The 15,117-nt window shown below is 39.4% G+C and overlaps 1 protein-coding gene across 4 annotated transcripts in view; it reads right to left on the bottom strand.

Annotated features, from left to right (window-relative positions):
• Positions 1-15,117, bottom strand: part of NTRK3 (neurotrophic receptor tyrosine kinase 3) — an 897,882-nt gene that overhangs the window by 321,052 nt on the left and 561,713 nt on the right. For all 4 annotated transcript variants that reach the window (XM_040414178.1, XM_040414180.1, XM_040414181.1 and 1 more), the window contains one exon: positions 6,523-6,711. In XM_040414178.1, the coding sequence (XP_040270112.1) occupies positions 6,523-6,711 (189 nt within the window). The remainder of the gene's footprint in view (positions 1-6,522; positions 6,712-15,117) is intronic.

Below are 15,117 nucleotides of genomic sequence, written 5' to 3'. Positions count from 1 at the left end.
GAGGAGGCAACCGTCTCCTGCTCCTCTTCCTCCTCTTTATCGTCCAATTCACGCTGAGAAGACAAACTGAGGGTGGTCTGGCTATCACCCTGTGTAATGTCTTCCCCCATTTCCACCTCTTTCACATGCAAAGTGTCGTCCTTAATTGTGAGCAGCAAGTGTATGAGTAGACACAGAAGTGGGATGGTTACGCTGATAATTGCGTTATTGCCGCTTACCATCTGTGTTGATTCCTCAAAGTTTCCTAAAACCTCACAGAGGTCAGACATCCATGCCCACTCCTCGCTTGTGAATAGCGGAAGCTGACTGGAAAGGCGATGACCATGTTGCAGCTGGTATTGCACTACTGCCCTCTGCTGCTCACAAAGCCTGGCCAACATGTGGAACGTCGAATTCCAGCGTGTGCTTACGTCGCACAACAGCCGGTGAGCTGGCAATTTCAAGCGCTGCTGCAGCATTGACAGACTGCCTGAAGCTGTCGATGACTTGCGGAAATGTGGACCCACTCCGGGCACCTTCACCAGTAGCTCAGGCAAATTGGGGTAGGTTTTGAGAAACCGCTGAACCACTTAGTTGAATACGTGGGCTAGGCATGGGATGTTTGTGAGCTTGCCGAGCTCTAAAGCCGCCACCAAGTTTTGTCCATTTTCAGACACAACCATGCCTGGATCTAGGTTGAGTGGCGAGAGACAGCAGCTCAGTCTAGTCTCTATCCCCTGCCACAGCTCTGTTCTGTTTGTCCCCTAAGCATATCAGCTTCAGCGCGGCCTGTTGCCGCTTCCCCAATGCAGTGCTACACTGCTTCCAGCTACCGAGTGATGACTGACTAGTGCTGCACGCAGATTATTTCGAGGTGGAAGTGGAGCAGGAGGCGGAGGAGGAGAAGGGGGGTTGGAACCACTAACGTAGGTGCTGGCGGAAACCCTGATCGACGTAGGGCCCACAATCCTTGGCGTCGGTAGCATCTATGCCATCCCAGGGTACGACTCGCTCCCGGCCTCCACAACATTCACTCAGTGTGCCATCAGGGAAATGTAGCATCCCTGGCCGAAAGCACTTGTCCATGTGTCTGTGGTTAAGTGGACCTTCTCAGTAACTGCATTGGTCAGGGCACGTGTGATGTGACGGGACACATGTTGGTGTAAGGCGGGCATAGCACACCTTGAAAAATAGTGGCGGCTGGGGACTGCGTAACACGAGACGCCTGCCTATTTACGCTTTGCGTTCAAATGCCTGGGGTAAGGACATTTGGACGCTGCACTGGGACAAGGAAGTGGTGAGGTTGTTAGTATTCACACCCGTGCTCATTTTTGTATGGCACAGTTTGCAAATTACAATTCTTTTGTCGTCCGCAGTTTACTTAATAAAGCGCCAGACTACGGTACACCTACCACTTGGCAAGGGAGACTGCCGCAATGGGGTGCTCTGTGGAACAGTTGCAGGCCAGTTTGGTGTGGCCCGCCTTCTCCCTTTTGCCACCCCACTGCCTCTTCCAGCTTGTTGCGGTGCAGCAGATCCCTCCCCCTCTGTACTGCTGTCCTCGCTCGGCTTTGCACCTTCCAAGTTTGTGTCAGTGACTTCATCGTACATTACCTCCTCTTTCACTTCCTCACTCTGCTCATCCTCCTGACTTGTAGACCTAACCACTATATCAGTGATTGAGAACTGTGTCTCATCCTCTTCCTCAACCTCTTGAGACAGTAATTGCCATTAAGTTATTGACTACTGTGTCTCATCATCATCCACCTCATCAAACAGTAATTGCCGTTCCCCACCATCATCCTCTTGTGATTATGGATGCTCAAGAGTTTGGGAATCAGCATGCTTGGTGAGAGGGCCAAATCAAGGAATGGTGCTGAAAAGAGCTACTCGGAATATCCGAGTGTGGGAACACTTGTTTGCCCAGACTTTCCATGGTGGGAGGAAGGAGAATCAGGGTGAGGATTGGGTTGAGCAGACTCTTGGCTACTGAGACTGGACTTGGTGGAAGACAGGGTGGTGCTTAACTGACTGGAAGCATTATCTGCTGCAATCCAACCGACCACCTGGTCGCACTGGTCTGACTTCAAGAGTGGTGTCCTGTGCCGCCGCAAATTGAAACATGAAGCTAGGTATTGTGGAAGATGTTTTTTCTTGTGCTCTACCAGCAGGCACAGTTTCACCGCACCCATGGCCACGGCCTCTGCATGCACCATCAGCATCACAGCCACTTCCCCATCCCATACTGCTTGCCTTCTTCATATTAAATTTTATATATGTTTGAAAGTCTGTCACACGTACAGTAGCGTAGGATTTGGAAGTGTATGCGCAAACAAATTTAAAAAGGTATTTGGGATGTGGAAACGTCACACAGCAGATATCCCGCAGATAATGTCAATGCTGTCACTAGCGGCTAATGAAAAATTACAGGGAATGTCACAGGTATTTAGGATGAGGAAACGTTACACAGGAGAGGTACCACCGGTAATGTCACTGTACGCAGCATCTACGCAAAAAAGTACACTGTAAGTCATTTTTGAAGCGGATACGTTACACTGCAGATGTGGCCCTGGTAATGTCACTGCCAGAAGCAAACACGGTCTATTGACAAAGTATACTGTATGTCACAGATACATATTTTAACTGCACACGTTACACTGGAGATGTGTCCCTGGTAATATCACTGTCAGAAGCGGACACCGTCTACGGAAAAAGGACACTATATGTCACAGATATTTTTGGGATGCGCACACTTTACACAGGAGATGTGGTGCAGCTAATGTCACTGTCCGCAGCGGGCACCGTCTACGGAAAAATTACACTGGATGTCAGATATTTTTTGGATGGGCACACTTTACAATGGAGATGTGGCGCAGCTAATGTCACTGTCTGCAGCGGCCTAACTATTGTATGCTATTTATCGCAGGATGTGCCAAAAATAGATATAGCTGCCACACACAATAGTACTTAGAAGGACTCTTGGATCTGTAAAGTATTAGCTATTTAGCGCAGGTTGCGCTAAAAATATAGATTGCTGCTGCAACACACAATAGTCTTTAAAAGGACTTTAGGGTCTCTGAAAAGTTTTGGTCTGTCCCTTCCTCAGCACAGCTCTCCCTGACTAATAATGAGCCGAACATGCGTCATCGGTTGCTATATAGCGTTCCGGCCAGCCTATCACTGTAATGCCATCAGCCAACATGGCTACGGCATTACAGTGAGGGCAGTACTTACCTGCATGTTTATTGGCTGCATAGCAGCCAAGAAACGTTCAGGGTGGAGACTCGAGCATTGCGCTCGAGCACATGCGGTATTCGAACAAAATCTATATCACCCCAATGTTCTATTAATAGTATATCAAGGAGTTGTTTTCCACCGGCTGTAACTAAGAAACATTTATTGACATGCCCTTTTATGAAAAAGAAGCTGGTTAACAGTATATATAGGATGTGTGTGGGAACAAAGACTAGAAAATTAAATTTTGAACAGGGAGAAGAACATTGAGAGTGATAAGCATTACAACTCTACTAGTCAAATAATCTGCTTTGTAGAACACCTACAACTTATATTCGATGTGAGGTTGCGCCTGTTAAATACAAAGCCTTGTCATGCAGATATGTACTGATTGCAATCACTTCGAAATATTGAAGCCATATGTGTATTCTGTGTATATTCTAGGGCCAGAAACTAGCTAAATGTCATTAAGTACATGCTTTACTCTCCCAATGTTTGTGCAGGGTTTCACCATACTCCATAAAAAACTGCTGATAGGTTATGAAACTGGGCCTGGTGCATGCACTATTGTGTCTTATATGTGGAAAGTTGGGGACACTAACTGATATGAATGATATTATCTGTACGGTGCTTCAAAGTATGTTAACACTGCGTTATTGATTGGGATCTGTCTGTTGTTTAGCATATTTTATTTCAGTGTAATGGGTATAAACAGCAGTAAACAGAGTCTGGGGCCACCATTAAAGAGGTTTTCTAGGGGAAAGTGGAAATTTTCTGTAAAAAAAAGAATGGCCACAATGGTTTAAAAATTTAAAAAATAGACATTACTCACCCTCACCAATCACCCTCCCCTGGCTCAACAAACAGGAAATGCCTAGAACTGCATATTCAACCAATCACTGGCCGCAGTGACGACACAACTTTTCTGTGTGTCAAGGTAGGACCAGAAAGTGTCGAGCAAGGGGAATTGGAGCAGTGTTGGAATAAAAGTGGTTGAGGGAGGGTGATTAGTAGTTGTTTTTCATTTTTAACCCAATTTAACCCCCCTAAAAAAAAAAAAAAACTTAAAAAAAAAATTTGAGTTATATTCAGTTATATAATTGTAATGAAACTGTCATTTGTTCAGACACCATTTACATGTTACTAGGAAACATGCATTTGCAGCTTTCCCTGTCTTACTCATACCATGCAATGAATAGTGCATTTTAAATGAAGTATTATTGCAAATTTGCAATATACATGCAATAAAAATATTTTACAAATATTACATCTCCCCCCTGCTTTTTCTCCTTTGGCTGAAATTCTGGTCTACCTTCTCCTGCAATCAATGATAAACCAGCCATGCTCAGTCGCTTCCCTGCTGTCATCTTCCCCTAAGTGCCAGCATAGAAATCTCATAGTGAATCAGCCCACATACCTTTCAGTCATTTTCTCCTTCTTCTAAATTCAGGGAAATATGAAGCACGTTTACAGTGTCATGTTTGCTATGTCAATTTTGTTGTGTAAAAAAGTTGAAAGAGATGCCCAAATGTGAGAATTACACCATATTTTTATTTTTCTATTCAGTCACATTTTGTGACATTTGGTGAGCCTCAACACTTTCACAAGTGGATTAAAAAGTAGGTAAGAGTTTCAGATTATAAAACCTTTAATTCTCATTTATAATGTGTGACATCTCCACATAGGGCAACCCCCTGGTGTACTATTATAGGCATAGGAGAACACCACACTGCACTTGTACCAAATACATTACTGTGCTCCATTTCATAAATTTGGCCCAACCTCACAAAGTAAAGACAGACAGCAAAAGAAGGGTGAAAATACACTGGGATAATGTGAATATTTTGGGTCACTCACTGAGCTTGGAGCTTACTTTAGATAAAGTAATGGTCCTCATAATGTTAAGTAACAACAATAATCCTCTCTTCCCAGAAGCGAGGACTCCACAATGTTCAAATTGTTGAAAGTAAAAATCTGTTTCACAAAAAGTGTAAATAGCAAATTTATATGTTCTAAACCCAAAAGCTTCTACACGCCTAAAGATTTTTAATTGCTTGTATTGTAAGCTACTGTACATATACCCTTTTCAAAGACCACAGAGATTATAGTTATCAGTATGACTCTTTTACAGAAATTTTAAAATAAATTAGACAATAAAAGTAACACGAAAATGTTGATAAAATGCAGTAAGCAAAGATAAATGAATGCAGAAAGCAAAGATGAAAGTGAAAGTCTATGGCTTAATTCAAGATATTAAGGAGAACATGTCAAAAATGTCTCCTGTGAACCAAAATAATTCTTGCAAAGTTTCTTTCTCCAAAGAGCCCCAAGCCTCAAAAAATTCAACCCCATGGGATGAGAATGTCAGGAAGAAGTCACACGAAGTGAACCTAGGAGCTTGACTTGAGCTTGGTTACTTTAAAAGTACTGTGTGAACATTGTGAAATGTTCTTGCTTTGCAGAAAATAGATATACTGTATTATGAAGTTGACCAAGTTATCGGAATCTCATACCATGGGCTTTATAGAAAGATTAACAAGAAGAAATGTCTAGAAATTATTTATAAAGCTGTAAATTGTTTAATGTGTTATCAGGCAACTTGATCATCCTTGAGAAGGTAGGTTAAAGAGAATCGTACTTGTACTATGTCAAATGACCACTGATCAAGTAAAATCTATAAAAATGTTAATACTTTTTTCACAGTATATAATTACTATATAATCTCACATCATCTACTAAAATATAGTACTATGTACTGATTATAGCTCTAGAGATGGCCAATATAAAAACTAGTCTGCTGGATTTTTAAGGAACAAAAATGTCATGCAATGATGTCATTTTGGAGATTTTAACAAGTGGTTGAGCCTATAAAGGGAGGCCAGGGACCTATATGGAAAAAGGGACTTAATTAAAACAACAAGGTAATATAACATCCATGAACATATCAGGGCTATGATGGTAATGAAACATACAACTTTTAACATACTATACAATATATAGAAATATAAACCAAATACTAGAATAATTGGCAAACCTAAACTTTTACTACACATGATAAATAGCTGGTTCACTTCGATAGTCATCAAATTTGGAAATTTAAGATTTTTTCTCTGCCTCCCAAGTAACTCCCATTTTTGCTCAGCATGGATTCTAATGAATTATTAAGATTTATGAAATAAAATTTCTGGAACACACCAATTCCAGAAATACACCACAAAACCCAATTTAAACCACAACTAGCATGATGTACTAAATTAAGCTAATTTGACTTTCCTACCTGTTATATACTACGAGAAATGTCATACTTACATGTGTCTGGCTTGTGACAATTGTGACCTTGACGGAAATACTGTGGATTTTCAATAACAGGGATCCGAGTCATTCCAATTACGACTGTGTCTGGACCAGCATCTAAAGAGTTTGGTGTTGTGATGCCATGGTTAATATGATGGAGGGGACTAGCAGAATCTTCTTCTCCACTTATCACAGCTACAGGACCTTAAGAATAAAAAAAATGAATACATTGATGTTTTTATTCTGAAATTATTAAATCCTTAAAACAGATGCAATTGATTTACTAGAAAAAGTAATATGGTGAGAAAACACTAAATAGTGCTTACGTAGAACCAACATGTTGTCAGTGTAATTACTGAGACTGTAATCACTCATAATCAGCTCTGGACCCCAATAGGGCTTAAAGTCTAATTTAACTAATGCAAACAGAGTAAAACTATTTCATAAGAAGACAACCCATCGGAAATTTTTTAGACCACGCAAGGAAATCCAAGCAAACATAGATAAAACATACAAACTCTATGCAGATGATGTACTTGGTTGGATTTATCTAGAATCCAAGTGCTCAAAAGCAATGATAAATGCCATACTGACCATGAGATTGGTTACTTCTTAGCAGTCTGCTAAATGCTTGGTGTGGGCTTGTTCATATGACTGTTGCCCCTCTGTGCCCATGCTTTCACGGACACTGGCCATGGGGCTGCCGCATGTGGATCGCAACCCTATTCACTTGAATGGGGTCCGCGATCCATCCGTTCCGCCAAAAGATAGAGCAAGTTTTATCGTTTTGTGGTGCAGAGGTACGGCATGGAACCCATGGAAGCACTCTGTAGTGCTTCCGCAGGGTTACGTTCTGAGCTTACATTCCGCACCCTATCTCCGGATTGGCGGACCCATTCAAGTGAATGGGTCCACATCCATGATGCGGAATGCACACAGTCAGTACCCGTGTATTGCAGACCCGCCATATGCGGCCGCAATACGGCCACAGAGGGAACACGTTCGTGTGCAAGAGGCCTTAGCCTACACTATTCTGCCCAACTCTTCATACACATGTTCACTCGGTTCAGCTGAGTCTACATGTGTTGTCCATGAAGAGAGGGAAGTAAGCCACTTCCAGACACTTCTGGTGGTGGCTTATCCCCTTAAGAACAAAAATATCAGATGTTGAAAATTCATCATCTGTTGGGGGAGAGTCGGAATGGCCTGTAGAAATAAAGGCATCTTCATGTGTGCGTTGGGGGGGAGGGGGGGTTCTGGTCTGGGCATCCATCACAGAGTTTGTAAAAAAAAAAATTGGAGCAAAAAGTCCTGCATACAAAAAAAAAATATCCTAAAGGGAAACTTAACTGATTATACAGTATAGTTAATGGCATTTGTGTGCATCTGTTACTATCAATTATGGTACTTCCATAATAACTTCCTATAGCAGAGCAGAACAATGGGACTAATAAGATACTTTAGTTGGCCTTAAGCGCCTCTATCGCCATCTAGAGTATCTTCCATCCTTTTGTCACCCCATTTTAACCTGACTGCTATATAACATATATAGCTGCTAAAAATATCATATTCATTTATTACAAAAGTTAATATATACAGTAATTTATTTAAAAAATGTATATTTTTGCAAATTCCAAGCTAATTTGTATAATTAATTACTGGCCTATTTTATAACCCATTCAATGCAGGCTGTATGTATTAATAAACCTTTTAGCACTGTAATTGCAAATAAGCATCAATAATTCATATAAACAAGTTGTGCTGGAAATTAATAAAAACACACACACACACAAGGGAAAATGTCAGACGTGGAATGAGATGGTTTTAATCAGTCGCCTTTTCCCAACAAAATCTTGGATTTTTACAAATGCTTTGGGCTTCATAAATTTGTAATTATTTGTCTGGGTTGTTAAGAAATGTGTGTTCATTAGAATGAGGTGCATGGATATGATCACTCACTCCAAGGTTTGGTATATAATGAAGCAACGGCTCAGAAAGCCCAACCAGGTACAGGTAAAAACACAGAAAGGACATAAATTATGCACCAGAAAGATTGTTTTAAAATTGCAATTGACAATTTTATTATAAAATCCTGGGACTTTTCATCAGAAGTGCTAACACAGACCTAATCTTGACAAATCTGCCAAAGTTGGTGACAATTTTCACAGATTGAGAAAAATGTGCACACCAAGCCTGGAAACATCAAGCGATATGCAATTATCTGCAAATCTGGCAAGGTTGATCTTATAAATTTTTGTGAATTTAAACATCAGTAACATATTTTTGATTAATAGTATACATTATTAGGAATATTGGGAGAGATTTACTATTCAAAGTGAGCCAGAATTCTAGTGCAATTTGCACAAAAAACTGGCATAGATGCTTTGTACCACATTTATTGAGATGTAACGCCCAGCACCAAAAAATGCTCAGAAACTTTAGGGCATTTTGTGGAAAGAACTAAACTAACAAACAGGTGGTATAAGCTTAGACTAGATTGTTTATAGCAGTGAACCCCTGATCTCTGTTTATGCCTATACTGGGGATGTGACCATTATTATAGATGAGCAAACTTTAGGAAAATTCGATTTGGCTGCTTTGCCCAATTTTTCAAAAAAATGTGTTTGATTTGTGACAAATTACTTTTTTTGTAAATAGTAAGTGCAAGGACAGGGAGTGGTGATAGTGCCACTCCCCATCATTGTACACCTCAGATGCCACATTCATACATGATCGCAGCATCTGAGAGTAATAATATAGTTTAAAATTAACAGAAAAAAAAATGTAATCAAACTTACTGCCTCCATTTGCTTGCTTTGAGCCGGCCGACGCCATCTTGCTTGAAGATCTTGCGCAAAATCTTGCGCGGCCCAAGATAACATTGTCACACCGACCAGCCTGGTGATGACATACGTCAACATGCACAGGATTTCAGCAGAGATCTTAAAAATGCTGGTGGCTGGCCCATCGCGAGCAAATGGAGGAAGTAAGTATATATTTTTTTGTTTTTTACACTTCAGGTTAAATCAATTCGCTACTATGAAGCAATAGTAAATTCAGCTTCACTGCGAATCAAATTTATCCTGAAATTTGGATCGAAATCCACTTTGTTAGATTTGATTCGCTCATCTGTAATCTTTATACAAGAAAGGAATGTTGATATTTCATGTATGTTTTTATTCCTTATTTGCCAACTAAATTTACTGCGCTACAGGGCACAATCTCCGTGTATTTCTTGTTTCTTGTTGTAGCTGCATTAAAACTGCACATTTGTTCTTTTAAATCTATAAAAACAGTTCTTATCTAACTTATTCTAGCAGAGAACTGGGTCCTACTTCTGCTTGTTGTCCAAATCAATAACACCATGGAAGAGTAAAACTGAAGCTGCACCTTCGAACAACATCACTTGTAGATTGTCACCTCGCATGGGCAGAGTCTTCTTTTGTTCTGTCACTCAGTCATATTTATTGCACTTGTGTTTTTATTTATTCAATGTATGTAAACCCTTTTAATAGTTATATTGTCCTGGAATAATGGCTTTAACCCCTTCCTGAAATATGATGTCATGGTGGCAAGTGACTTGATCACTGCAGAGGTCTGGCAGTCCCTGATAGCTGGGCCCCTTCTATATCCGCCGGCATCGTTGTAAAAGCCGATACCGGTGAATTAACCCTTTCTATGCCAAGGTCAGCGCTGACCACTCGCTGCTGTGGCAGGGACCCGATGGGTGACAAGGCAGCCCGATGACTTGCATGGCATCTGGACCTGTCTTCTTCGGGGGCCGAGGAGATCCAGCCCCAGGCCCGGTCTCCTAGGCAACCTGCTTGTGCATTACTCAGTGTAATACCCTAAAAGGCAATACATTACAATACAGATATATTGTAATACATTACAGAGGGGTTCAGACCCTGAAAAGTTGAAGTCCCAGAGTGGGACAGAAATAAATTTAAAAAGCAAAAATAAGGGTTTTTTAATAAAAAAATTGATAAAGTTTCAAGTAAAAAAAGAAGCAAATGCCCCTTTTCCCTGATTTTATAATAATTTTTTTTAAAAAAAATGAAAAAACGCGCATATTAGGTATCACCACATCCATAAAGACTGGCTCTATAAATATATCACATGATCCACACCGTCCAATAAACACCATAAAAAATATAAAACAGTGTCAAAAAAAGCCATTTTTTTCACTTTACATTACAAAAAGTGAAAAACCAAGTGATCAAAAAGGTGTATGTCCCACAAAATGGTACCAATAAAGCCATCAACACATCCCGCAAAAAATGAGCCCCAAAATAAGAAAATTGCTTCAAAACTGCTAATATTGTGTTAAAGTGAAATAAATAAAAAAAACAAAGACATATCAGGTATTAACGTGTCTGTAACAACCTGTTCTATAAAAATATCACATGACCTAATCCCTCAGATTAACACCGTAAAAAAATAAAATAAAAAGCTAATTTTTGTCACCTAACATCACATAAAGTGCAACACCAAACGATCAAAAAATCGTATGCCTCCCAAAATAGTACCAATCAAACTGTCACTTCATCCCGCAAAAAAATTGATTCTACCTAAGACAATCGGTCAAAAAATAAAAAAGCTATGGCTATCAGACTATGGAGACACTAAAACATCTTTTTTTTGATTGTTTTAAAAAAGCTATCATTGTGTAAAACTTAAATAAATAAGAAAAAGTATAAATTTAGGTATTGCCACGACCTGCTCTATAAAAATTTAACATGATCTAACCCTTAAGGTCAATGCTGTAAAAATAAATAAATAGAAACTGTGCCAAAACAACTGGTTTTCGGTCATCTTTCCCCATAAAGTGTAATAATGAATGATCAAAAATTCGGATGTACCCAAAAATTAAAAAATATGGCGTTCAGAAAATGGGGACACAAAAACATTTTTTTTTCAAAAATACTTATGTAATTATGTAAAAAAACAAACAAACAAACAAAGTAGACATATTTGATATAATTGCGTCCGTAACAACCTGCTCTATAAAAATAGCACATGATTTACCCTGTCAGATGAATGTTGTAAACCTTGTCTCACAAAAAAGTTTAATAGCGCAATTAAAAATTATATGTACCACAAAATAGTACCAATAAAACTGGCACCTTTTCCTCTAGTTTCCCAAATGGGGTAACTTTTTGGGAGTTTCTACTGTAAGGGTGCATCAGGGGGGCTTCAAATGGGACATGGCATCTAAAAACCAGTCCAGCAAAATCTGACTTCCAAAAACCTTATGGCGCTCCTTTTCTTCTGCACCCTTCTATGTGCTCTTACATCAGTTTACAACCACATGTGGAATGTTTCTATAAACCGCACAATCAGGGTAATAAATATTGAGTTTTGGCTGTTAACCCTCGATGTTTTAAAGAAAAAAAGAACTAAAATTGAAAATCTGCCAAAAAAGTGAAATTTAGAAATGTAATTTCCATTTTCCTTTAATTCTTGTGGAACACCTAAAGGGTTAACAAAGTTTGTAAAATCTGTTTTGAATAACTTGAGGGGTGTAGTTCCTATGATGGGGTCATTTATGGGGGGTTTCCACTATGTAAGCCCCACATAGTGACTTCAGACCTGAACTGGTCCTTAAAAAGTGGGTTTTGGAAATTTTCTTAAAAATTTTAAGAATTGCTTATAAAATTCTAAACCGTCTAACATCCTAAAAAAATAAAATTACATTTACAAAATTATGCCAACATAAAGTAGACATATGGGAAATGTTAAGTACTAAATATTTTAACACGTATCACTTTCTGTTTTAAAAGCAGAAAAATTGAATTTTTTCTAAATTATGGGTAAATTTGGGATTTTTTCATAAATAAAGGTGAATTGTATTGACTCAAATGTATGACTATCATGAAGTACAATATGTCACGAGTAAACAATCTCTGAATGGCTTGGATAAAAAAGTGTTTCAAAGTTATTAACACATAAAGTGACACATGTCAGGTTTGCAAAAAATGGCCTGTGCAGGAGGATGAAAACTTGCCCGGGGTAGAAGGGTTTGAAATGAATAATAATAATAATAATTATCATAATCATCATAATAGCACAGTTCATTAGAAATAAAAGACGACCAACTACCAGATTTCACCATACAAACTGTATACATTACTAGCTAGGTCTCATAGGCTGGTGTACTTACTTGAAAATTCATGACAGAAAGGCTATACAATCCTTTTTGAAAGTTGTCCCACCCGATATTAAAATGAGCAGTTTATGAGTGTGATAGAGAGTGCTTTAATATCAGGTGCAAAACTGCCATTATTTCATGGCTTTTCAAAGTAAGTACACCAGCGTCGTCTGGTCTAAGATAGCTATGTAATGAGGTCCGATATGGTGATATCTGGTGACAGATCTTTTTTTAAATTAGAGTAACCCTTATTTATTGCTGTAGGGGTAAAAGTCCTATTATACATACGTTCATTCCCAATCATTGCCCCCATGTAAACTTGGCCACCTATCAGCCAAAAGCTTTTCTGACAAACTTGAATTGTTTGTCAGCAGCACAATGTCTCAATTAAATAGGGATGTGCTGCCAACTAGAATAAAACAGCAAGTGAAATAATAATCATATTAACAGTCACATACAACGATAATAAGTGCTCCATATAAATGAAGCTAAACATGCTCCAATTTACTCGCTATTTTGATATTTGACTCTTGTTACTTGTAGAGAATAAGTAAATAGACCGAAAATTATGCTTATTAACACCATTATATCCCAACTGTCTGATTAACATATAAATACCTATTAGATGCACTGGATATGTGTGTAAGGGCTACACTTAGACTTTTTCTAGCACTTTTGATCGATTTTAACAGATTCTACAGTGATGTCTGTAGTCCAAAGCAGTAAATGGACTTGTATCACGTAAACTTGTGCACTGCAGCTATCACTCATTAAAATCAACCAAACATGCTACAAAAAGGCTGAGGGGGGGGGGAAATCATAAAGACTGGTGCAAAGTAAAACTGGCTTAGTTTCCTCTAGCAACCAATCAGATTTCATTTTTCAGAGCTCCTTTGGAAACTGAAAGGATCTATCTGATTGGTTGCTAGAGGCAAATGAGCCACTTTTACTTTGCACCAGTCTTAATAAATCTCCACTTAGGTGTAGCCCAGTGTTCCTCAGCTCCAGTCCTCAGGACCCACCTCCCGGTCATGTTTTCAGGATTTTCTTAGTATTGAGCAGGTGATATAATTAGTGTCAATGCATCAGGACTTACCACAGGTATTCATTCTGTGAAATATTCTAAAATCATGATCAGTAGGTGGCCCTGAGGACTGAAGTTGAAGAACACTGGTGTAACCCCAGCCATAGGCCTCATTCACATTTCTTTTTTTACTGTCATGTGCTATCCACGTTTTCTATGGTCTGCACACGTGCCGATTGAATTTAATGTATTTGTTACCTCATCGGTATTTTTTTACTGACTGAGACATGCGCTATTTTGGCCTGTGATGTGGACCAAACACACCCTTTATAGTCTATGGGTCAGTAAAAAATCACTGACACAACACGCATGGTACCACTATTTGGTCCATTTTTCACAGACCACTGATAGGACATGCTCTCAATTTTTTTTTCCGCTGAGCAGTGTCCGTGGCATATGGATGACACACAGAGGACAAAAAAAGGACACACAGACCAAACACGGATCCTTCATCCATAATCAGCAGGGGTCTCAGAGTAGCACGCCAACAATTACACAGCTCAGTGACGTAGCTAGAAATGACTGGGCCCCACAGCATGTTTTTGAATGGGGCCCCCCTCCCCCAGTAATTTTTTCGCAACCCCTTCCTTTCATGCCGCCCTCATTACTGTGGCTAGTAAAGATCACTCTCTCAGACCAGGCCCGGCAGCTGTTCCATCCATTTTATACACTGTCTATACTGTCACTGTATATAATTTCATTGCGTAATACTGTTGAGGGGGCCCTGACCAAATCTTTTAGTCCTCCTCCTGCTGGATGGGCCCCAAAACAGCCCCGCTTCCCCTGCTTCCCCTATAGTTACGCCCCTGACACAGCTCCATCCATTGTGTAGAGGATGGGAGTGGTAACTGCAGCATTGCTCCCATTCACTTCAATAGGATCAGCACTGCAATAACCAACTCCATTCATTACACAATAGATAGAGCTGTGTAGTTCTGTTGCTGACTTCCCCAAAACAGCCGATTGTGGGGATGTGGATAGGTCATTAATAGTAAAATAGTAGACAATTAGGCATGATGATCAGAGCTCCTTTGGAAAATGAGATGATCAATTTGATTGATTGCTATTGGCAACCAAGACAGTTTTCCTTTGTACCAGTATTGATAATCTCCCCTTTTAGACTTTTTGTAGTACTTTTAATGGATTGCAACCATTGAGCTACAAATGTATTCCAAGCAGTAAATGGATTTGTATTCAATCTTCTGCCTGCAACTTTTTTTTTGCTATGTACAGTTCCAGCTTTAACAATCATAAGATCTAGCAAATGAATATTAGATTTATAAACCAAAGCTTGTTGATTGTGTCCTCATGGAAACACATTTGAATAGAGTAAATAATCCAATAAATACAGTATTTGAGGGCAATAAATATTAAA

The sequence above is a fragment of the Bufo bufo genome, chromosome 1 (genome assembly GCF_905171765.1).
Source record: "Bufo bufo chromosome 1, aBufBuf1.1, whole genome shotgun sequence".
Taxonomy (NCBI): domain Eukaryota; kingdom Metazoa; phylum Chordata; class Amphibia; order Anura; family Bufonidae; genus Bufo; species Bufo bufo.
This window is presented reverse-complemented; position numbering and strand designations above follow the sequence as displayed.